General features: G+C 43.0%; 1 protein-coding gene across 9 annotated transcripts in view; it reads left to right on the forward strand.

Moving 5' to 3' along the window:
• LOC134212448 (uncharacterized) overlaps nt 1-25,582 on the forward strand; it is a 112,692-nt gene that overhangs the window by 45,877 nt on the left and 41,233 nt on the right. For all 9 annotated transcript variants that reach the window (XM_062690318.1, XM_062690322.1, XM_062690320.1 and 6 more), the window contains exon 3: nt 17,360-17,683. In XM_062690318.1, the coding sequence (XP_062546302.1) occupies nt 17,485-17,683 (199 nt within the window). In that variant the 5' untranslated portion in view covers nt 17,360-17,484. The remainder of the gene's footprint in view (nt 1-17,359; nt 17,684-25,582) is intronic.

Consider the following 25,582-nt stretch of genomic DNA (forward strand, 5'->3'; position numbering starts at 1 on the left):
GAAAACCAGCTTTCTTATTATTATTCAGCTTATCTAATAAAGTAATTCCATTAGCTCCACCCTTCATTAATCGTTATGAGTGCACATTATATTTACACCCATATCAGATCACAAAGGGGCGGGGCTAACGGGCTTAATTTATCAAATACAAGTAAGCTGCTGTTCGGCGCGCGCGAGCCATTTTGATCGGGATTTCACGAAGAGCGGCTCGACATTCGATGCAGCGGAGCGGACACAGTAGCATGAAGGCGTGGTGGCAGTGGCAATGCGGAAAATTTATTTCAAATTTTGGAGGCTTAGCGACCAACATTTTATGGAAGAAAGAGTTAATTGCGTTAATGAACTGTTTCGGTGGCATCGGGTTTAGCGTGGTAGCTTGGTTGCTGTTAGTGATTCCATCCGTTCAAATCAATTGCATCATCTCCCTCCGCCGCGCTATCAAATTTGCTAGTTACGATTGAGTTTTGCACTTTGTCATATCGGATTGTCGGATCAACCTTCATTTGTATAAAGATCTTTTTGGAGGACACCATCCTCATAAATGGCCGAAATAAAGGAGAAATAAGCAGAATCAGAAGTGGCGAAATATATTTATTTGCAAAGTTAGGTTTTCGCCCGCGATGCAAGCGTACCTGGAAAAGTAACCCTATCAGCACACATGTTCCACATAAGTTAATGCTACTTATATGTGACCGGATTCAGTCACAATTAAGTTGCTGCAACCATTTTTGTCTGACTTGTGCTGCTCGGGAAGGATTGTGATGTCCCCGACTGAAAGCCAATCGAGTGGCTTCAGCGGCCGATGAGTCATGTTAGTTCCACGGTTAGAGACTCAAAGTCCATCCAACTGGGAATAACTATTCGACTTCTTGATTCAGTTGGCCTCCGACCAGTTTGCTCAATGTTAATAAAACGACTCAAATTATTATGGCAAAAGCCATCATTTTTGAATAGCTACGTCCCGAGCAGCACAAGTCAGGCAAAAAAGGTTGCAGCAACTTTATTGTGACTGAATCCGGTCAAATATAAGTTGCAGTAACCTATGTGGAACATTTGTGCTGCCAGGGGTAGTCCTACGTCACCTTTGCGTACAATTCGATTGGGCTGCACCTTTGAGTTTTTGATCTTATAATCAAAAAGCCTTATGCTTCTCGTCTATCGTCGTCAATTATCAATTGAGAGCGAAATCTGCGATACTTGTTATGCACCCAAACACATCATTCTATGGTGGCGAGGTTACGTTTTTATCTGTCAAATGACTGCTTTGTCAGTTTTTGAACCACAATGGATTGATATAAATGGAAAATCTTATCCAAAAGGTAGATGTTAGTTAACGCGTAAAAATCTGAAAGCCTAATCTGCCCACAATCGCATATTATTTGTCCCATCTGAATAGGAAATCCAGCAAAGATGGGATGATATGCGATCATGGGCAGTAATCTTCGGGGAATTCTTGGAAGACCTTGAGTATGTGATAACAACATATCCAATTTGGATCTTTGGATTGCTATGATTATGTATCGCATTCGAAAGTGCCCGAAGACCAATGAATTGAGTGAAAAACTAGTAACTTAGGCAAAAATTCTTTTAATGTCCCCCGTGACGTAGAAAGAGGGTACGTTCCGCGTAAACTAGAACAGCGTGAAAAATTGCGTAAATCCCAAAACACGCATAAAAATCTACGTACGTCCCGAAGTCAGGGTGAAAAAATCGCGTAAAAAGCGATGGGCGTAATAAAAAACGATATCAGTGTACATCGGGTATGAAGCGTTGACTCTTCCTCGATCGAATGGTGATGGCTCAAGAAAAATGGCTGAGATATTAACGAGCAAAGTCTATCATATTTTCGAGACGTTATTTGATTTTTCGCAATCGCGAAGTGTACCTTGATATAGAAAACGACTCTACGACACTACCCATAATTCCATCATCCCGAAGGCCACTACCCCGAACGCTACAACCCCGAATGAGTCACTACCCCGAATGCCATTACCCCTAATGGGACACTACTCCGAATGAGCCCGTACCCCGGATTAGTCATTATTTCAAGTTTATTCTTCATTTCAATGAAAAAAATGTTACTCAATAAAAGTTTATTCATAATTCATATGAATGAACAATAATTGGAGCTGTAAAAGTGGATGAGTGAGTAAGAGTGGTTATGTGAGTAAAAGTGGGTGAATGAATGAGAGTGGGTGAATGTGTAATAATTAGTGAGACAGAGGAAGTGAGCGAGCAAGGAAAAGATATTTTAGTTGCAATATAAATATTGTCGCTTCGATTCCCTTTGTTGTGCTGTCCGAAACATGTGTGGTACTAAACTGTCAAATCATATGTATTTTTCCTTCATTGACATTTAGATCCCCTATCCTCGCCGGCAAAAGATGTTCCGGACAGCGACGACAGCGACAATCTTTATCTAGTAACTAAAATATCTTTTGAGTAAGGGGGTTTGTGTATGAGGGTGAGAGAAAGGGAGATCTTGTTGCGTTGACTCAAAGAAGGCATCATCTCGTTTCGCCTTCTAACGAGCAGGTGCCTTATCGAGCACGTTCATTAAAAGAGGTATCATCTCCTCTGTCTGCCTTATACCGAGCAAACCCGTCCATTTAAAGAAAGTATTATCTCATCTGTCTGCCTTTAAACAAGGCATTATTTCCTCTGTGTGCTTTATACCGGGATACACGTCCATTTAAAGAAGGCATCATCTCCCCTGTCTGCCTTATACTGGGCAAACGCGTCCATTTAAAGAAGGCATCATCTCCTCTGTCTGTCTTATACCGGGCATACGCGTCCATTTAAAAAAGGCATCATCTCCTCTGTCTGTCTTATACCGGGCAAACGCGTCCATTTAAAGAAGACGACATCATCTCCCCTGTCTGCCTTATACCGGGCAAACGCGTCCATTTAAAGAAGGCATCATCTCCTCTGTCTGTCTTATACCGGGCAAACGCGTCCATTTAAAGAAGGCATCATCTCCTCTGTCTGTTTTATACCGGGCAAACGCGTTCATTTAAACAAGGCATAATTTCCTCTGTGTGCCTTATACCGGGCAAACGCGTCCATTTAAAGAAGGCATCATCTCCCCTGTCTGCCTTATACCGGGCAAACGCGTTTATTAAAAAAGGTCATATTTACCCTGTATGCCTTATACCGGGCAAACTCGTTCATTTAAACAAGGCATCATCTCCTCTGTTCGCCTTATACCGGGAAAACGCGTTCTGTTGGAAAAAAGGATCTCTTACTCCATTTCGTAGAATAGTACTTTTCCAGGTCATAATGACAGGAATGACAATTAAAGCTAATTAGAAGATAAATCAAAACTGTTGTTTAAAAACTGTTGCGATTAATCGATATCTGTTGGTGGTAAACATAATAATAGAATACTATAGATTCTGAATGTTTTCGGGGTAATTGCCTTTCGGGGTAATGGATTTCGGGGTAGTGTCCCATTCGGGGTGATGGTTTTCAGGGTACTGTCCCATTCGGGGTACTGGCATTCGGGGTAGTGGGGTGGAGCCATAGAAAACACAGACGTAATCCCACGTCAAAATGTTTCCATTTGTGTATATGACATATATCATTAAATAGATATACACAAGTTCCTTCAATAAACGCGTCGTTTTGACCCTTGGTTTGAATATTCTTCTTCTAACGACCCTCAGTGTCTCCAATACAAATGAATCATTTGTTTGAGAAAGTACATACAATACATTTTACAAAATTCCGAGAAAACAACAAAAAACTGGTTTTGAACAAATTGGCACCGATTTTTTTATTTCTTTAATACAGATCTATAGTTTTTGGAAAAACTCAACATTCTGGGATACTTCGAAAAACGATAAAAATGTCATACACTTCCGAACAAAAAAAAAATGTTTTCTCAAAAATATGTATTTTTGAACGAGGATTCAGAATATATAAAAATCTCATTATGGCCAAAAATGTCACATAAGCAGTTTCTCAAACAAACGGATCAAATAGTCATAGTAATGTTGTCTTAAAATAAGAAGAACATAGATAAAAATAGCCTAAACGATATGAACTAAATTTGCAAAAAAAAGTGCTATTAAAGAAGTTAAACCACTAAGAAAAGCTTTCCAACAAATGGGACCTATCCCAACTAATTGTGCAACCTCTTTAGGGTGTTTATATTTCTTCTCTATTCCGATTGCCATGCGAGAGTATCAACTTTATCACGTCCAGCTATAAACATTTATGGCAGTTCCAAGGGTCATCGGAGCATGACTTGCAAGAGACACCTTCAGCTGTGAAGCGAAGAGATGACTCATTCCCAAAACAGCATCTCAGCGGCTTTGTTGGTTGTTAAGAAACTTGACGACCCGTCATAAATCTTCCGCAAAGTCTCCGCCCGATTTTTTTTCCTCAACTCCCAAACAAGCGTGCTGCGTGCACATAGAAGCATGCCAAACATGTGTGCAGATCAGCGTGGGACTTGATCTACCGCACTATGTGGCGACCGGGCCAGACTTGGTGGCGAACATTCGGACATTGTCGGAGAGGTCTCTTTATTCCGCCTGATTGTTCGCGGTGTGTCTATCCATGTTCAACAGCAGGCAACCAAATCGGGAGGGACTTTAAACAATTCGCTGTGGTTAGTTAAACGATTTAACAACTTTCGCTTCGGACTCGGCGTTGATTTTTGATATAAGATGCGAATGATTTAGCTTGCAATTTCCTCGCCCCGGGGCGATCATATTTGCGAATTCGATTATGAATGATAATCTTCGATACGAACACGGGAAAATGTGCTCTGCCTATTGACGTAAACACGAATTGATATCTCATAATTGACTGTTTCACCCTGACTTCAAAATTGATGGAATCATTTTAACTGAAGTTGACTTCTTTGAAAATCGACACTGGCGGTACATCTTATCACCGTATGAAAGATCTCCCAACAAGCCGCCCACTTCCGTAGATCATTAATCACGACCATGAACAGGACTCCCCAACGGGTTCTAATTAATCATTTTCAATCTGCAGTTGGAGCAGTAAGCACCGCCAATTTTCGCAAACACAGGAATCAATTGTCTTTTGATGTCTTTCGTATTTTCGCAACACCAGCCGGCACAACATGGGAGCAGGAAGAAAACTTTCATTTTCTGCTTCCCAGCGCCAACAACAAAGCCAATCACTCACCGCCAATCACCCGAACCAAACATGATCGGATCAGAAGTGGGGAACTGATGCCGAAGGGAAATGGGGTGCGCCCGCAGGGACTCTCCGTGATCCGTTCCGATCCATTCATTCATTCAGGGTCAGAAGACGGTGCAAAGATGATGGGTTTCCGATGGGTTGCGTGCGATCGATCAATTGATTCGAAGGAAACCGACAATCCGACCGGCGAATGGATCAGGCGACTGAAGATGTTGTATTGGCACGATTTTGCAATTTGCCAAATTTTGGATCATGTGTAGCCGAGCGGTTCCATTCAGATAGCTTTAGAATGAGTAATGTGCACTCCGCGGTAAGAGTTACGATCTTCGTTTTCCATGAGCTTATCTTGGTCACGGCTGCCCAATGTTTTCCGATCGAGTGTGAGAGCTTAAAAAACATGTTTTCTGAAGTTATTACAATGCGTGAGTTCGTATGTTTAACATCCCTTCGACCAACATATGGTTTACTTACACGAACGACTAAGCCTCAAAATTAGTTGCAACGCTATTTTCAAATCGCTGTATCTCAGTCGTTCATTTCATTTCATTTATTTAGTCTACATCTAAACAGATAACACTGAATCAACAATTTGACGCCACAATACACGGTTCGAGGCCGCATCTCTCCATCCTCGAATACGTCCCACGCTCGCCAAGTCGTTCTACACCTGGTCTGCCCATCTCGCTCGCTGCGCTCCACGTCATCTCGTACCTGCCGGATTGTAAGCGAACACCATCTTTGCAGGGTTGCTGTCCGGCATTCTTGCAACATGCCCTGCCCATCGTACCTTTCCGGCTTTAGCTACCTTCTGGATACTGGGTTCGCCGTAGAGCTGGGCGAGCTCATGGTTCATTCTTCGCCGCTACACACCGTCTTCTTGCACACCGCCAAAGATGGCCCTAAGCACCCGTCTCTCGAATACTCCGAGTGCTTGCAAGTCCTCCTCGAGCATTGTCCGTGTGTCATGTCCGTAAAGGACAACCGGTCTTATAAGCGTCTTGTACATGACACATTTGGTTTTTTTTTTGATCGCAGTTTCTTCTGGAGCCCGTAGTAGGCCCAACTTCCACAGATGATGCGCCTTCGTATATCACGACTAACGTTGTTGTCAGCCGTTAGCAAGGATCCGAGGTAGACGAATTCCTCGACCACCTCGAAGGTATCCCCGTCTATCGTAACACTGCTTCCCAGGCGGGCCCTGTCGCGCTCTGTTCCGCCCACAAGCATGTACTTTGTCTTTGAGGCATTCACCACCAGTCCAACTTTTGTTGCTTCACGTTTCAGGCAGGTGTACAGTTCTGCCACCTTTGCAAATGTTCGGCCGACAATGTCCATGTCATCCGCGAAACAAATAAATTGACTGGATCTGTTGAAAATCGTATCCCGGCGGTTACACCCGGCTCTCCGCATGACACCTTCTGGCGCAATGTTGACCAACAGGCACGAAAGTCCATCACCTTGTCTTAGTCCCCGGCGCAATTCGAACGAACTGGAGTGTTCGCCCGAAATCTTCACACAGTTTTGCACACCATCCACCGTTGCTTTGATCAGTCTGGTAAGCTTCCCAGGGAAGCTGTTCTCGTCCATAACTTTCCATAGCTCTACGCGGTCTATACTGTCGTATGCCGCCTTGAAATCAACGAACAGATGATGCGTTGGGACCTGGTATTCACGGCATTTTTTAAGGATTTGCCGTACAGTAAAGATCTGGTCCGTTATTGAGCGGCCGTCAACGAAGCCGGCTTGATAACTTCCCACGAACTCATTCACTAATGGTGACAGACGACGAAAGATGATCTGGAATATCACTTTGTAGGCGGCATTAAGGATGGTGATCGCTCGAAAGTTCTCACACTCCAGCTTGTCGCCTTTCTTGTAGATGGGGCATATAAACCATTCCTTCCACTCCTCCGGTAGCTGTTCAGCTTCCCAGATTCTGACTATCAATTTGTGCAGGCAAGAGGCTAGCTTTTCCGGGCCCATCTTGATGAGCTCAGCTCCGATACCATCCTTACCAGCTGCTTTATTGGTCTTTAGCTGTTGGATGGCATCCTTAACTTCCCTCAAGGTGGGGGCTGGTTGGCTTCCATCGTCCGGTGAACTGACGTAGTCATCTCCTCCGCTGCCTTGACTTTCACTGCCTGTACTCTCAGCGTCATTCAAATGTTCTTCGTAGTGCTGCTTCCACCTTTCGACCACCACACGTTGGTCCATCAAGATGCTCCCATCCTTATCCCAGCACATTTCGGCTCGCGGCACGAAGCCTTTGCGGGATGCGTTGAGCTTCTGATAGAACTTGCGTGTTTCTTGAGAATGGCACAGCTGATCCATCTCCTCGCACTCCGCTTCTTCCAGGCGGCGTTTCTTCTCCTGGAAAAGGCGGGTCTGCTGTCTCCGCTTTCATCTATAATGTTCCACGTTCTGCCGGGTACCTTGCTGCAGCGCAACCGCCCGCGCTGCGTCCTTCTCCTCCCACGGCGTGTGTATGGGGGACCTTTATGACAAAAAAATGAGCATCGCCAAAACTTTCACTACGTGAAAATATAGCTCTTAAGCTTTCATTTCGTGACTATTTGAAAAAAATCTACCGAGGGGTCTCGAACAACTTTGTTTTTCTCCCTGAAACGGATCTTTGTAGTTGGAAGACAAAAGGTTATTATTTATCGCGTCCCATTTAAAATGAGATTCCTGGTTTTTTTATTCCAATAATCGTTTATAAACTCAGGGGTACCGAAATTACCAAGTTATAGTCTAAACAATAGTTTGTTGGAGCTCAAGCGTCAAGCATGACGAAGCCGAACTCGATATATTTATGTTATCCCTTGCAAACAGCTAAGAAAGGCTTGGATGGAGATTATGCTCTGCATCGTCATCTTATGCAGATATAAACCCAATTCTTTCCCAAATATATACCAAAATTGAAACTTTGGTGGTAAATTTGATGGTAAAAAAATGGTAACTTGGCTTAGAAACCTCGCAGTTAATAACTGTGGAAGTGCTGATTGAACACTCAACTGTGAGGCGGCAATGTCTTAGTGGGGAATGTAATGCCAAAACGAAGAAGGAGAAGTAATGTAGATACACATAATTCACTTTTTACACTTTTTTTCTGTCGTATTTTTGATTGTGTAACTTCAATTTATCACTAAAAACTATCCAACATGCTCATTAGGGTGGCTCAAATTAGTATGGGAAAAACTTTTTTCAATTTTTTTGATGGGCCGCCCACTTATTCGGTTCTATTTGATGCCCTGATGCTCTGGACAAAATTTCAGCCAAATCGGTCAACGTTTGGGCGGTGCTAAACTCGTTGGAAGTTTATATGGAAAAATGTATGCAGAAACATCCTAAAACAGTGATTTGCAGTTGGACGGTACAATTTACAATCAAGTATCATGATACTCATTCAGTTCTTGTAGAATTAAATACAGAATGTTATGCAGAAAACCGCGAGAAGATTAGAGTTTGCCCGGCTAAGTTATTAGCATTTCTCTGAAGAGGGATTTGAGCAAATTTCGTTTCTTTTACCACTGAAAAGAAATAAATTCACCTCTACAACACTCCAGTAAAATGCTAATATCTTTGCCTAATAAACTCTAATCTTCTCGCGGTTTTCAGCATAACATTCTGTATTTAATTCTACAAGAACTGAATGAGTATCATGATACTTGATTGTAAATTGTACCGTCCAACTGCAAATCACTGTTTTAGGATGTTTCTGCATACATTTTTCCATATAAACTTCCAACGAGTTCAGCACCGCCCAAACGTTGACCGATTTGGCTGAAATTTTGTCCAGAGCATAAGGGCACCAAATAGAACCGAATAAGAGGGCGGCCCATCAAAAAATTTGAAAAAGTGTTTTTTGAGCCACCCTAATGCTCATAGAAATCCTTAATACCTCATTCAAATAGAAATCAGATTTCAATTGTTATACGGTAAACAGATGAGCGCAAAAATGAGTCATGCTAAGTGCACAATAAAGGCAAAAATGGAAGTAAATATTTAGCTTTTAGTTTAAAATAAAATCTCTTCTGATTTCAACAAAAAGTGACATGGGTATAAAAAAAACTTAAAAATATGTACTGTATTTTGTCCTAGAGATCATATCGCTGCGATGCATAGTTGATGAGAACGAGTGATTCATCCAGACAAGCAAATTCATTTTACTACAAATGTTGTGGCAAACATGCAACTTTCTATGATATTGCACTGCGTGAGCTTGGAGAAATACTCATTCGAATCGATTATTTTCACTCGAAATTCATTACCAATTTAAAAATTAGTCCACTTTTCATTGTGTTGTTGCATTATTGCTATTATGCTTTTGGCAATCACTTTCAATAACGTTCAATTATTTGGTCAAGCCGAATACCACCAACATAAAACGCAAACACAAAACCTGGAGTAGTTTTAGAAGTTTTTGGAGAAGAGTTTGAATTTTAGACACAAAATCGTGCTGAAGGGCTGACTTTAATAAAATCTAAATTGCCTAAGAGTTCAGAAAAGTTAACCAGTAAACGAAAATCAATCTCCTGCCCTATGCATCAAATGCATCTTCTTCTAAAAAGACACTTATTTTCATGACTCTTGATACAACCACCAGACTTTGAAGTAATCGATGAGCTTTACTTTTATTCATCTATCTAGCGGAAAAAATCTAGCTCAACAATGATCAGAAGCGTAATTTAGAAAAGCTTTACTAATATTTATAAAAACTCCATAGAATAAAATGTATTCCTTACTTTCAAAACCAAAAATATCTTTATAAAACCATTCCACATAGAAATGCCGAGGAAATGTCCAACCTAAACATTTCCTAGACCGAACCGGGAATACAACTCAGCCACCTGCAGCATGGTCTTGGCATGCTTATCCCGGTAGGTTAAAATAGTTTTATATTATCTTGGAAATGTTATAAAAAATCATTAGGTTTTCAGAAATCGTTATGTCTTGAATGTCGGAATCCTGTCGTTTTTTGAGCTCAAACAATCAATTTGAAATTTCTCAATTATCTGGAATAATTTCCACGAATTTCGCTAATTTTCATTTAAATCCAAAAAGTATAAAATTGAAACTAAACAAACACTGTTAAAAATATTAGTGGGTTCAACCCTTGCGAAGCAGTATGTTTGCTAGCCAAATGTTGAACTTAATAATTTTGGCTCCGTCATGCTTTTCCATATTTGAGCCTTTTAAATTAGGGTTCAAAATAAAAGAACATGAAGAATATTCATTCCTTGCATTTAATTCATGAAAAATAGTTAAAAATAAATGACGAGTCAACTCGTGAGGGACTCGTGACTGGCAGCTGGTATTAGATTAGAATGCAGGTTCCATCGGGAAAGGAAAAAAAAAGTTGTTCGGGACCCCCCGGTAGATTTTTTTTAAATACCCAGGAAATGAAAGATAAGAAGCCATATTTCCATCCTCTTCCGGCAACGCTGCCTCGAGATTCTGCGCGTATGCAGTGGCGACATCAGGATGCTTCAGTCGCTCTAGGTCGTACCGCAGCGATCGTCGGTACCGAACATTGTTGATGACGGATAGTTTTGGGCGCAGTTAAACCATCGCCAGATAGTGGTAAGAGTCGATGTTAGCGCCACGATATGTCCTGACATCGATAATGTCGGAGAAGTGCCGTCCATCAGTCAGAACGTGGTCGATTTGTGATTCTGTCTGCAGTGGTGATCTCCAGGTGCACCGATACGGAAGGCTGTGTTGGAAGTAGGTGCTGCGAATGGCCATATTCTTGGAGGCGGCGAAATCAATTAGTCGTAGGCCGTTTTCGTTCGTCAGCCGGTGAGCGCTGAACTCCCCAACAGTCGGTCTAAGGTCCTTCTCTTGGCCAACCTCAGCGTTCAAATCTCCTATGATGATTTTGACGTCGTGGCTTGGGCAGCTGTCGTACTCACGTTCCAGCTGCGCGTAGAATGCGTCCTTATCATCATCAGTGCTTTCGGAGCGTGGGCTATGGACGTTGATCATGCTGAAGTTGATGAACCGGGCTTTGATCCTCAACCTGCACATTCTCTTATTGATCGGCCACCACCCGATCACGCGCCTTTGCAAATCACCCATCACTATGAAAGCAGTTCCCAGCTTGCCAGCCGCTGTATTGGTCATCCTTGCCAGCCGCTTTATTGGTCTTTAGCTTTAACTTTCCTCAACGTGGCGGCTGGTTGGCTTCCATCTTCCGCTGAACTGACGTAGTCAACTCCTCCGCTGCCTGGACTTTCAGCGTCATTTAAGTGTTCCTCGTAGTGTAACTTCCTTCTTTCGATAACCACACGTTCGTCCATCAACATGCTCCCATCCTTATCTCTGCACATCTCGGCTCACGGCACGAAGCCTTTGCGGGAGCTGCTTATAGAACTCACTTAGAACATGTTACTCGATAATGGCACTGGAATTCTATCTCCTTGCACTTCACGTCTTCCAGGCGGCGTGTCTTCTCCTGAAAAAAGGCGAATATGTTGTCTTGTTTAAGTCTAAAGCGTCCACGTTCTGCCGAGTTCCTTGCTGCAGAGTGACCACCAGCACTTTGTTCTTCGTTTGTCATTTTCATCTACCAACAGTTAACATTTGTTAATATTTATTTGATATGGAGCGTGATGAATTTAGGCTAAAATTATATTAGGGTTAGTTTGCTAAACAGTCGTTTTAAAAGGGGTGACCGAAATTGCGAAACGCACTTATCAATAAATTTGTTGAATCCAGCGTTGAAGAACGGATATCACTAACTTGTGTTTGAAAGCCAAAGTCATCATCAAATCACGGCGGCAACAATCCGTCGGCCTCCACCGATTACCATCGCCGCCGGCATCTTCGAGCCGCACCAGCTGGCCGCTATCGTCGATCATGCAAAAATCGCCATCACCAGTCACTGACACCACCAGTACCAACCGGCCGCCTTCGGCAGACAGACACGCCGGCCACCCTCTCGACTACCTAAATTTCTAAATAAACCAATAAGGTAATTATAAATAATATTCCGACAGAGTATCGGAAGGATACGAAATGTCGAGATCCAGAAAGCTTCGAGTGCTTTATCAAAACGGTCATTCACAATCACCTTCTCATTGCTGGATCCCGGGAAATGAGAAAGCGGTGACATTTACGATGGGTAAACCAGCTTCGTCTTCCTCTTATTGTCCATTTCAATGTCTGTCGTTAATCCTTTTCGAATGTCTTCCTCTAATTTTTGTCTTCCAAGAAAATATGTGTTTGCTTCCTTACAGATGTGAAACATTGTCAATAGTTTCAATTATGTGAACATCAGCATCGTAATTACTTAAGCACCCTAAATTCCCTACCTTTCATATTGTATTATTGCATTCCCTAACCTCGACCAAACCGCGAGTCTTTCTTGGACAATGCTCGAAGTGCCCACAGGACCTACAAGCACTCGGAGTATTCGAGAGACGGGTGCTTAGGACCATCTTTTGCGGTGTACAAGAAGACGGTGTGTGGCGGCGAAGAACGAACCACGAGCTCGCCCAGCTCTATGGCAAACCCAGTATCCTGAAGGTAGCTAAAGCCGGAAGGGTACGATAGGCAGGGCATGTTGCAAGATTGCCGGACAGCAACTCTGCAAAGATGGTGTTCGCTTCCGATTCGGCAGGTATGAGACGGCGTGGAGCGCAGCGAGCGAGGTGGGCAGACCAAGTGCAAAACGACTTGCGAGCGTAGGGCGCATTCGAGGATGAAGAATGTATTGTGGCGTCAAATTGTTGATTCAGTGTTATCTGTTTAGATGTGAACTCAAAAATGAATGAATCTACACTCCATCATAGATGGTTCGCAGCACTTTTCTTTCAAAAACTCCCATTGCGCGTTGGTCCTCCACGAGCATCGTCCAGGTCTCGTGTCCGTAGAGAACTACCGGTCTAATAAGCGTTTTGTAGATAGTCAGTTTGGTACGGCGGCGAACTCTATTCTATCTGAGCGTTTTGCGGAATCCAAAGTACGTACGATTTCCTGCCATGATGCGTCTCCGAATTTCTCTGCTGGAATCGTTATCGTGAGCCCAAGTACACGAATTCTTCAACCACCTCGATTTTGTCACCACCAATACAAACTCGTGGTGGGTGGCTTACAATGTCCTGTCTTGAGCCTCCTTCTCTCATGTACTTCGTCTTCGACGTGTTGATGACTAGCCCAATCCGTTTAGTTTCGCTTTTTAGTTTTATGTAGGCTTCCTCCATCTTCTCGAAATGGCGAAACCAAATAGCTGAACGAACTTCGTGAAAATCGTACCACTCGTGTCAATCCCTGCCCTTTGGTATTACTCCCTCCAGAGCTACTCCCTGAAAAGCAGGCACGAAAGACCATCACTTTGCCCTAACCCTCTGCGCGTTTCGAAGGGACTCGAAAATGCCGCTGAAACTCGAACTACGCACATCACCCGATCCATCGTCGCCTTGATCATGCAACCAACCAAATAGGCCAAGTTCCAATTGGAATGTAGAGCCCAAGATGAATACACAGCTAGGTGTTTCAATCTGCCAAGTTTATGGACGAGAAGAAGGCGGGGGTGAAAAATTCATTTCCGGTGCAAAACATAAACAAACCGGCTGGCTCTCCCATACTAAAATCCAAGATGGCTGAATCGTGAATTTGGCAGATTGGAACACCTAGTGGTGTATTCATCTTGGTAGAGCCATTGAAGAAGAAAAATAATTTCAGAAGGTCAATTTTAATTGAAAATGATATTTCAAAACTCCTGATTTGTAGAGTTTGTGCCCATTCCCACATGCATATCTAATTGGAATTGATTTTATAACCCATACTAAAAGATATTTTAGTTACAAGATAAACATTGTCGCTGCCGTCGCTGTCAAGAACATCTTTTGCTGGCGAGGATAGGGGATCTAACTGTCAAGAAGGAAAAATGCATACTATTCGACAGTTAGGTACAACACATGTTTCGGAAAGCAGAACAAATGGAACCGAAGCGACAATCTTTATCTGGTAACTGAAATATCTTTCCTATACTCTACTATTGTGAACCCTGGATCCGGCCCTGAATTTAGTCAATCCTGTCTTATTCAAATACTGAAAGCATCGGACTCGACTAAAAATCATTACAAATATATTTTTGATATGGACATTAATTAACAGCTTCCCAAAGTTAGGGGGTCGCGACCCCCTTCTATAAGATGACAGGATGGAAGGTCGCGACCCACCAGTTTGGGAAACTATGCATTAGTTGATGTTCAAATTACAAGAAAAAAGACCCTTTATTTTTAGCAATAACTCGGATCTGAACATGACATTTGGTCTGAAAATGTGTCAGGTCAAAATATAACTATTCCCATTCAGCACAAATGAAACCGTGAGGAATTCCGACGATCAGGTGCTGAATGCGAGCCATCTGTTCGTCCTGGGTCTTTGAGAGTTCGACATATTACGTTTAGTGGGGTGCGTGCAGATTGTTTGGCGGCTTCCACACGGAAATCGGATGGCTACAAATGACCGGGTATATAACCAGAATGTGAAAACGATTCTTAGTTGTGAGAGTGAAGATGGAATCAGATAGAAGATGATTTACGGATCCTCCGCAGGCTACGTGGTAGGCAACAAGCCATTGCGAATCAAGAACAATGGAAACATATTGTATGTTCTGCATATGCTTCTTTAGCTAAAACCTAAATAAAACGCTAAATTAATGAAGGGAAGGAGGGCAATATGCCCTAGCTAAGCATAGACTGCTTTTATGCCTCAGCTATCACAATTTTCATGGGTATTTCTACCTCACGCAACAGCCAACAAAATGGCTAGCGGATGCCATATTAAAATTAGAAAAAATCTCAATCATATTGATAATATTCACATTACAATGTTACCGGCGGGTAACATTGAATTAATTGAGAAATTATGATTTCGGGAAGTCAGGGAAATATATGTTCAGTTAACCGCTGCCCCAACGGTCAATTTGGATGGATACGCATGGACCGTCGATGAAAGCGCTAGGCGCACCAGATTGGAGCAGCAAAAATGGGTGGCTGAGTGGGCGAGAGATCCACGAAACGAAATCAAAGCGAATGGGAGAAGGTGATAATTGGCGTTGATTCGGATGGCGGGAAGTGACTAGCTGATCGGGAGAGAAAAGGGCAGTACAGTCGAGATCATTAAACCGGGAACATCAAGATTCGTCCATACGAAGAGTGTAGCGGCCATTGCGAAAAGTGATTCCACTCCAAGCCATCGGAGTTCAAACAGTTTTCCCGGGCGGGTACGTCCCAGAAGGGTGATAATTTTGGAACAGTCTCCGCTACCCGGTCCACAGTCTACGCGGTCCGAGGGCTCCTGGCCACGTGCTAGCTGAGCCGCTAGTAGCTAAGTTGCTGAATCCGTACGTTGCCGCCATCGTCAGACCGGGACCGGTTAAAACGCGAGTTTGAACTCGATCCACCCCTCCCCCCCTCTCCCTCGGGGGTTCAGTCAGAGACTGAAGCATCGACCCGCAGTTCATCATTACCGCCTCCGCGGTCTACCATCCGTCACCACCCCGCTGTGAATACAACTCGACCGCCACCTATCTACGCCGGAACGCCATCTTCGAAAATATCTCCCGTTCCTCATTCACTACTGCGGACATTCTCGAGAAAACTCCATTCCTCGAGCCTCACCAAACGCCAATCGAGATCTCCGTATGGTAATCCCCACTCCAGAGGCACTGGAATCGTCAAGCCCATCGACGAAACCGGAACGCCTAGACGCGGTAATCGTACCACGACGGAAGCGCCTCGCCGGCGCGCTACTTTTTTTGCCACTTCATCGCCACTGTAGACGACACCAAAACGCCTAGACCCCGCAATCGAACTTCGGCGGAAGACGCCCCGCCAACGCTCCATTTCATCGACACCGAAGTCTTCACCATCCATTAACATCAGTCCCCACGAGAAGGTAATAAACCGTTGAAGCGTGAGTAGCCCACTTTTATGATAGGATCCCAAAATCTGAAAACTCTCCCTCGTTACACGCCCTGAGACCCGGAACCAAAAGAGGTCTTTCGCACCCACCCCGGAGGCTGCCGTTGGCTCTAGACCAGCAGCCTGGGGTTTGATGCCGGTTTCCTTCTGAAATCGAGTTTGTGGTTCCGGGGTTAAAAAGAGGTCTTATAACAAAAAAAGTGGTGATATTTCGTTGCCGGAAAACTCATGAGGCAAAACGCCTTTTAGCAGCAGCTCTTAGGGAACAACGTACCATGCGTCGGCACATCAGCATTCTGGTATGGACAGTACGTGGAGACGCGAGTACATTGTAGGATAGTTCCACTAGGGCGTTTTGCCTCGCCGAAATGTTATACGTTTCATCAAAATGTGGAAAATTTCAGTTTTTCCGACCTTCCCATACACTATTTTGAAACTTTTTTCGCCTAACCTACATAATTTCACGTCTAGTTTTATTAAGGCTATCTCAAACTTGGTAAATATAAGTGAATACCCGAAAGTCGTTTTGCCCCGGGGGGCGTTCTGAGGCCTGTTCCCCAACATAATTTCAGAACTGAGAAAACTACATTATTCTTGAGTCCATACCGCTGCGCTGAGCGAATGAAGGGATTGTCCCACCATTGCTCTATGGTCGAGATATCAGCTGAGAAATCGCATGCAAAGATTAGAAAACAGCCATTTATTCAATTCGCAACAGTCTCACAGCTTGAGTGGCGTCGTAGAAAAAGCCGTAAAATGAACAAATGAATGACACTATTTTATGTCAGCTTTATTGGTTGGGCTTGCTTCGCTTCCTAAGATAGATGCAACCCAATGCCAGCAAGGGAGAAACTATTTGAATATGCTTGACCCATTTCCTATCTTACATGTATGTAAATTTGAAGACCATTTAGCCACTTCCTGCCTCGAAAGTGAGCGTTTCAACACTTTGAACGATACATCTTCTGAGACCAAACCACATAGTTAGAATTACACAACCAATTACGTGATGTATCGAAAGGTAGGTACCTGCCTGCATTACCATCTTCGCGTCAATTGCTCCATCCAAACGGACGCAAATCATCACAATCAGATCCACTATAAGTGGCTAATCCATTTTAATATGCACCTATTAACACTCAACACCCCCTTTCGGCGGATCTCAGGTAGTTCAGTCATCCAAAGCCCTCATCAGTAGACAATTGTCTAAGTGAGTGTTTTCCTTTTGCCTTTTTTTCCAGTTCGCGGACTTCAACTACCTTTCCATCATCACCATCATCATCATCACCGTCGCCGCCAATACCAGAGCAGCAGCTTCAGCATCGTCGCCGTCGTGAAGTGGCCACCAGTGGCCGCGGCGGGCATCATGGGTGTTCAACGTTACAAATTAATATTTATACTGATATTTTTCATCCACACATCAACCGATGCCGCCGCAGAAGCCAGTGCCGCTGGCGATCCTCACGCCACAGCTGCCGTTTACCATCATCAGCCACAGCAGCAACAGCAGCAGCAGCACCAGCAGCGGCATGGTGGCCGCGTAGGGTCGCCCATCGCGAGTTCAGGTAAACACCGTATTTAAATTTAACTACCTTGACTGCCCTAGTGCTGGACATGAATTTTTAGTCTACTTACGATTGATACGCAGGGGAGGAAATAGTCGTGTGAAAATATAAATAATTAAGCTTCGAATTGAACTATCGGCTCATTATCTAATAGAACTCCTAAAATGATTATAGCCAGCGCCTAACCTAGACTTTGCTAGACCAGGACAATTAAAAGCTCTAATTGCTTAATTTGACGAACAATAAATCAGCATTAAAATGTTAGGCAGATATACATTCATATGATTGAGTGCTATTTAAAATAGTATTTATTAATTTTAACATAATAGGCCAGCGACCACAAGCCGTGCATGAAATGCTGGTTTGCTGTTTTCAATCATCATCAATATTTCGACAGAGCACAATTAGCAATTGACATGATTTCATATACGTGATTTCAGTTATTATTCCGAAATAATCAAACAATGACTATTTGAACAATTGCATCTTATTTTTGCAGGTATAACTGCCCACAATGTTATCTTTATGTTTTTAGAGCAAATTTGAGTACCGACTGTTTGGGCATGGCAACGATGCTGATCACACGAACAGTAGCAACATTGGCAATATTTTGTTTCAAATTTCGTGTCTTATAGCACTATGGGGTTTGTGGCACAGGAGTCAATTCAAACCAAACAAAACAAAAGGTTAGGAAACTTGAATCGAAATATTATACAGTGCGCTTCGCCAGATGGTGTTTTCGAGTTTATTGGTTCATAAGCACAAGCGTTTTCTTAAATACGTTTGCATTAAAGAAGTTATCGAGTTGAAATCATCTTCTACGGAAAGCATCTGGATCATTTTGACTGAATTTGATAAAGATATGCGGTATTTCGAAAAAAAAAATCGTTTCAGGTGAATCGAAACAAAATTCTGCGGAATTTAACGGAATTTGAGCATGGCGAAATTAGACTTTTTGATTTCGTTTCGTTACGTTAAATTTAGCTAGAAAAACCTAAATTCTATCGAAATGTTACGGAATTTCGAAACAAGTTTTAACCAATACAAAACTTATCTAATAAAAAAATTCGGCTGCACGGCTGAATAAAACCATAAAGGTTGTACCACAGATAACAGATATTTAGGCTCGAACAAATTTTATTGAAAATCCTGTGTAAACTTTTGAATTGATATACGTTGGCCCACTACTGCCATCTACTCAACTGATTGCGGCAGTACATACGGACGCAGTTGATTAAGGTGAAGGTGGGTTGAGTACCAAAACAAAGCTTTGAAAGTGTTGGTACAATAAAAACTGTCATATATTGTAATAGTATTGGTGTAGTATTTATAAAAAAGCAAAGAATATTAGTAGGGTGGTTCAAAAAACGACCCAGCTCCACCACGCTCAATCGATTCCGTCCCATGCTCCGAGTGTATGCCAAAAGCCAATTTGAACAAAAACTGATTGGGCACAAGCCGGTTCAAGTTCGTATGAAAGCTAAACCTTTCAGTACACTGACTACAGTGCCTCTCCTCCAAACGCTGGCGAAAAGAGAACCCACATAGCTGAATGAAAACCGCACCTTGGTAAAGATCCATTGATTACGTAACGCAAAAAAAAGCATTTTATACCCCGCTCACTCCTTGGCTCACTTCCATGTCACACTTTTTGTATGAAGTATCTGCGCCTGGTGCGATAGATATCACAGACAAATTCTGGCTATTTTGTTGAATTACACGTTTCACTGATGCTTTCCGAGAAGCCTAATTATCAGGATTTGGCAACCTCGAATAAAATCGACTCACAACTATCGGAACGACAATTCAATATGCATTGTCTATGGAGTCAAAGCTCTTGAATTTTTCATCCAATCACATGGTCTGCCCCCTTAAATTATGTCTACAATTATGTCTGTTGGGCCCAATGACGAAGCGCCACAATCAGAATGATGTAAAATTCAACCTCGCCATATCAACTGTCATACAAACCTGAAACGACCTGTGCACTATTCAAACCAGCCCAAACCATCGGAAGACACCCAGAATATGAAACATATTTGACTGAGCGTGGCGGAACAAAATAATTTTTGAGCCACCCTAAAAATTAGTTTGCTGCTGCCGCTGCCGGTGTTTACATTCGCTCCGCGATCAGTTTTTAGTGGGTTTTTTCGATCAAAAATAGCAGTTTATATTAAGTTTTCGCTTCAAACAAGGTACTGATTTCAAAAAGTGATGTTTAATTGGCATTCCATCAACATTTCGGGCTGCTCATGTGCGGAGAAGTGTGTGAAAACTTGATTTTTTCAATGCCCTTTAAGAGGAAGTGAAGTGCCCAAGTGAAGTGGTGATAAGCCCACCAAATCGCGAACGGCTATTAAATTGGCACGAAGCTGCTGATTTATTCTATAATTCGAGCCGAAATGCAAAGGATTCTTTGAAGAAACATGTTAATTATCACGGGAAGTAATTAAATATGCTGTGAGCAGGTTAGTAATTTGAATATTAAACTTTTGTTCGATGCTGTTCGATGCATTCGAATGTTGGTGGGAGAGGAGTGCGGGAGGTGTGGTAACGACCCGTGGAAGGTCCGGTGCCATATTGACGGCCATCGTGGTACTCTTCCAACTATGTCCTTAACAACCATCGAACGCAGCCAATGCATTTGACAGCCGCATTCAGGCTGCGTTTTCAATAACAATGATCCTTGCGCCATCTCCAATCGATTGCCAAACGCGGTCCCAATTTTAAAATACCTTTGAATTCACGGTTGCAAATGTTTACACACGTATCGGATGCCAGCCTCAATATCTGTTATCTGTGGTTGTACTCAAGATTATAAAATATTAAAATTCTTTTATTTACAATTACTACCTAATCCCACTCTGAATCAATAAATACTTTTCCAGTTTTCTATTTATTTAAAAAATCTTTAAGCAGAAAACTAAGTACGTTTTTGACTCAAATTCCGAACATGGCTCATATTCCGAACACTCGCTTTTAAATGACCATTTTGGTTTTATTCGTGTGGATCTCTCCATAGGATCATTTCTAGACCAACATTTGTAAAGGGCGTAACAGCCAAAATTTATTCCTTCTGATTCTTCGTCTATATAGGGGAACGGTTCGGCACTTCATCCCATGGCTCCTATTTCCATCCCATAAAAAACAAAGCAATGAAAAGGAACTTCGTTTGTTTCTTATTTTTGTGATTTTTTCAGCAGTAAGCACGCGTGTAAGAAGCGACGATATTGGTGCTGTATTTCTTTGTTTTGCGATGAGATGAATATATGTTCAGTGAGATGGAAAATGGAACAGTTTCCCTATATAGCTATATATGTGGACAAAGAATCAGATGGAATCAATTTTGGCTGTTCCGCCCTTTTCAAATGTTGGTCCAGATTTGTAATCGTGATCATCAAAACTGAAAACCGATGGAATTTTTAGTTTTAGGGTGCCAAACGACAGGTTTCGGAATATGAGTCATATTCGGGATACGAGCCAAACGGTACGCATTAAAAAAATATTTGCTTTGCTCATCAATATATAATACTATGGGTCGGTGAGTCTTCTGTTAAAAGTTGGCTTTCGGAGTGAGTTGAAAGCATTTCGGTTGAACTTTGTTAGTAAGATATAGGCAAAAATACTCAATATTACGAATATTCGCTTACAACTTGTTTGCATCTGTTATAACTCTTCAATTTATAACATCTGCATGCCGTCCAGATGCCGAAAATTAATAATGTGCGAACGTTATTACGTTTTCTGCACAAAATTGTCTCCGTTTAAAAATCATATGGAATGACGAACTTTTGGCGAATGAGTTTACCAACAATTTTGATTAAAACCTCGAACAGACTCATATTTCGAACACTAGTTTTTATATAGAGATTGCACGGAATTATTTCATTTGCCCGAGATATGACAATCCATACAAAAATTTTAAATGATTCATACAAAAAGTGTGACATATGGGGAAAGGGAGGGTTCAAAAATTACCAATTTTTGCGTTACTTAATTAATGGATCTTCCCTAACGGTGTCCTGGCGATGTTTAGTCCACCGCAGTCGTCCGACTTTCGCAGTGTGAACGATGGATGGTTCTCCCAGCAGTTAATGCAACTCATGGTTCATTCGCCTCCTCCACGTACCGTCAGCCATCTGCAAGCCCCCCCCCCCCAAAGATGGTACGCAGCACTTTCCTTTCGAAAACTCCCAGTGCGCGTTGGTCCTCCATGCGCATCGTCCTGGTCTCGTGTCCGTAGAGGACTACCGTTCTAATAAGCGTTTTGTAGATTGGCAGTTTGGTATGGCGGAGTCCAAAGTACGTACGATTTCCAGCCACTATTCGTCTCCGAATTTCTCTGCTGGTATCATTTTCGGCAGTCACCAGTGAGCCCAAGTACACAAATTCTTCTATCACCTCGATTTCGTCACCACCGATGCAAGCTCGCGGTGGGTGGCTCACATTGTCTTCTCTTGAACCTCTTCCTATCATGTACTTCGTCTTCGACGTGTTGATGACTAGTCCGATCCGCTTAGCTTCCCTCTTCAGTCTGATGTTGGCTTCCTCCATCTTCTCAAAGTTACGTGCCATAACATCTATGTCGTCGGCGAAGCCAAATATGTAGCTGGACGAACTTATTGAAAACTGTACCACTCGTGTTAGTCCCTGCTCTATTACGAAGCGATATTGAATAGCAGACACGAAAGACCATCACCTTGCCGTAACCCTCTGCGGGTTTGGAAGGGACTCGAGAATGCCCCTGAAACTCGAACTACGCACATCACCCGATCCATCGTCGCTTAGATCAACCGTGTTAGTTTATCCGGAAATCCGTGTTCGTGCATTAGCTGCCATAGCTGGTCCCGATCGATTGTATCATATGCGGCTTTGAAGTCGATGAATAGATGATGTGTGGGCACGTTGCATTCGCGGCATTTCTGCAGTACTTGGCGAATGGCGAACACCTGGTCCGTGGTTGAGCGTTCGCCCATAAAACCCACCTAGTACTGCCCCACGAACTCCCTTGCAATTGGTGCTAGTTCGACGGCATAAAATTTGGGAGAGTACCTTGTAGGCGGCGTTCAGCAAAGTGATTGCGCGGTAGTTGCTACAATCCAGCTTATCGCCTTCTTTGTAGATAGGACACACGACACCTTTCATCCACTCCTGCGGCAAAACTTCCTCCTCCCAAATCTTGGTAACGACCCAGTAGAGCCAGTGCCTCACGTTGATCAACCCCTGGGGCTTCGTTGTTCTTCAGCCGGTCAATCTCCTCCTGGATTTCCTGGAGATCCGGAGCCGGTAAAATTATGTCCAGCGCGCGTTCTCCCAGGTCCATCACCATACCGCCATCTTCGTATGCCACATCGCCATTCAGGTGTTCGTCGTAGTGCTGCCGCCACATTTGGATCACCTCACGCTCGTTCGTAAGAAGGTTCCCGTTTATGTCCTTACACATATCAGGCTGTGGCACGTGGGCCTTACGTGAACGGTTCAACTTCTCTTAGAACTTTCGTACGTTATTAGCGCGGTAAGTTGCTCCGTCTCTTCACGGTCTCGTTCTTCCTGCTGGCGCTTTTTCCTCCGAAAATCGAGTTTTGTCTGTTCCGCGCCCGTTTATGTCGTGCCTCGTTCGCCCTCGTGCGGTGTTGCAGCAATATCGCCCATGCTGCATTCTTCTCCTCAACTAACTGCTCACATTCACCGTCATACCACCGTGCCATGCAGTGGACATCCACCGTATGTCTGCTCCAGCTGTGCATAGAACGCTTCTTTCTCGTCGTCGGGTCTCCCTTCGTGTGGGCAGTGCACGTTGATTATGCTATAGTTGAAGAAACGGCCTTTTATCCACAGCTTGCACATCCTCCCTTTGATTGGCTGCCACCCAATCACGCGTTGACGCATCTTTCCCAGCACTATGAAGCCGGTTCCCAGCTCGTTGGTGGTGCCACAGCTTTGGTAGAAGGTAGCCGCTCGATGCCCGCTTTTCCACACTTTCTGTCCCGTCCAGCAGATTTCCTGCAGCGCTACGACGTCGAAGTTGCGGGGATGCAATTCATCGTAGATCATCCTGTCGCAATCAGCGAAACCTAGCGACTTGCAGTTCCATGTTTCAAGCTTCCAATCGTGATCCTTTATTCGTCGCCTAGGTCGTTGTCGATTGTATCGAGTCGTTTTATCTTCTATGTCGTTCGTAATGGTTGTTTTTAAATGCGGCTTATTGGGCCTGCGCAAACCTCCTGTCTCGTCGGAGGGCTGTCGTGTCAGGGCTGTTTAGCGTATCACCTAACACCAGGACTGTGACCAGGTTGAACCATATCAACTCCCGGAGGTCACATTTGAGCTCCTGATCGCAAATGTATGAAATATGATGTGTAGCAAGTCATATTTGGAAATTTTCTTTCCAATATGGCCATCACGGGATATAGATCCCTTATAGCCATATATCCCTTATCACAATATTAGGTAATTTTAACAGCATAGATTAAAAATTCAGTCAGCAATACCCACCAGTAAAAAAAAACTACCCCAGTACAATCAGGAATAACTCCGAGATAAAGTGGCCAATGCTAATTTTGAGTCTTTTGGCATAATCTAGAAACCTATCCGGTTGTTCTGAGAAAAAAAAATATACAAATCGATTCAGAAACACCTGAGATATTCAATTTTTAAATCAATTTTCACCCCTACCGTCAGACGTATACCGGATAAGGGTACAGTGAATTTACATTTATTTTGAGCTTGAGCTTGAGCTTGATTGACTGCTCGTAGTTGCTACTCCATTATGACCAGATCAGCTGTTTTTGCACAGGGAACCAACAGATGTTTGCTTGGGACTAGCACACATCTTCAATGTACAAGTACTGGTGATCTCATTTGTTAGGTCATACTGGCGCCTGCCACGTCAGAATGCAAGTCAATGAAGGGAAGGGGAGGAAATGATGATGCAATCACTCACCCACTGCAAGCCGAATATACCTCTGCACTTGCCACGAGTTCATGCGGAATTTTTTGGAATTTTTGGGTAAGGTTCGAGAGGCAGAGGTCCGTCTTGGTTATCGAGCTGCCAATGTGATAGATAGGAGGAAGCAATTGATGGAATTTCTAATTGGATGTAGGAAACGAGCTTTATAGTTCATTTCCAATTCTAGCAGATTACTGATAGAATATTCAAGTTGAAGGTATATAGGAATAGAAATGGAAACGATATGGAAGTCCATTTCCAGTTCTAGCGATTGCTAGAACATGAGAAATATAGAGAAAGATGCAAAGTAGGAAAATGGAACGGACCTGGGATTGAACCCACGACCTTCTGCGTATGAGGCAGAACCAGTATCCATATGACTACCAAGCCTCTTACATTTATTTTGATCAGATAAATTCGTTCCGCTTGTTACTATCAGAAACTTGATATATTTCTAAATCTGATAAAATGAGATAGTTTAGAAGGAAAGCAGAGAGGTAGAACTCCCTTTGCTCGCGAAAAATAATTCTTTGCCTAGATAAGGCAGAGGTGATTACTGAGCTGAATTGAAAACTCTTTCATTGCGCATTTTGACTCCTCAGGTAATTGCAACTGTCACAAAACACAGCAGAGATAACAAAAATCGTACCCACCGTATGCACATTTCATTTTTTTTAACCAGGCGGCAGTCTTGATGTTTACCCTCTAGTCGAGGCTGCGAGTGCGAAGGTAGAACTACCGAACAAAAGAAAAGACTAGCGCGTCAAAAAATAGATGTATGATGTATGGCAATACAGTCCTTTGTGCAAGGGGTAGGTTTTTAAGGTGACCAGTATATCAAAAATAAAAACTGCTATTATTTTGAACAATTCGACCTTAGGTAAAATTTTTTGTGTGATTCGAAAATATTGATACTTAGTATATGAGAATTTCAGCATATTTGTAGTTCA

This window comes from Armigeres subalbatus, chromosome 2, assembly GCF_024139115.2.
Source record: "Armigeres subalbatus isolate Guangzhou_Male chromosome 2, GZ_Asu_2, whole genome shotgun sequence".
NCBI lineage: Eukaryota > Metazoa > Arthropoda > Insecta > Diptera > Culicidae > Armigeres > Armigeres subalbatus.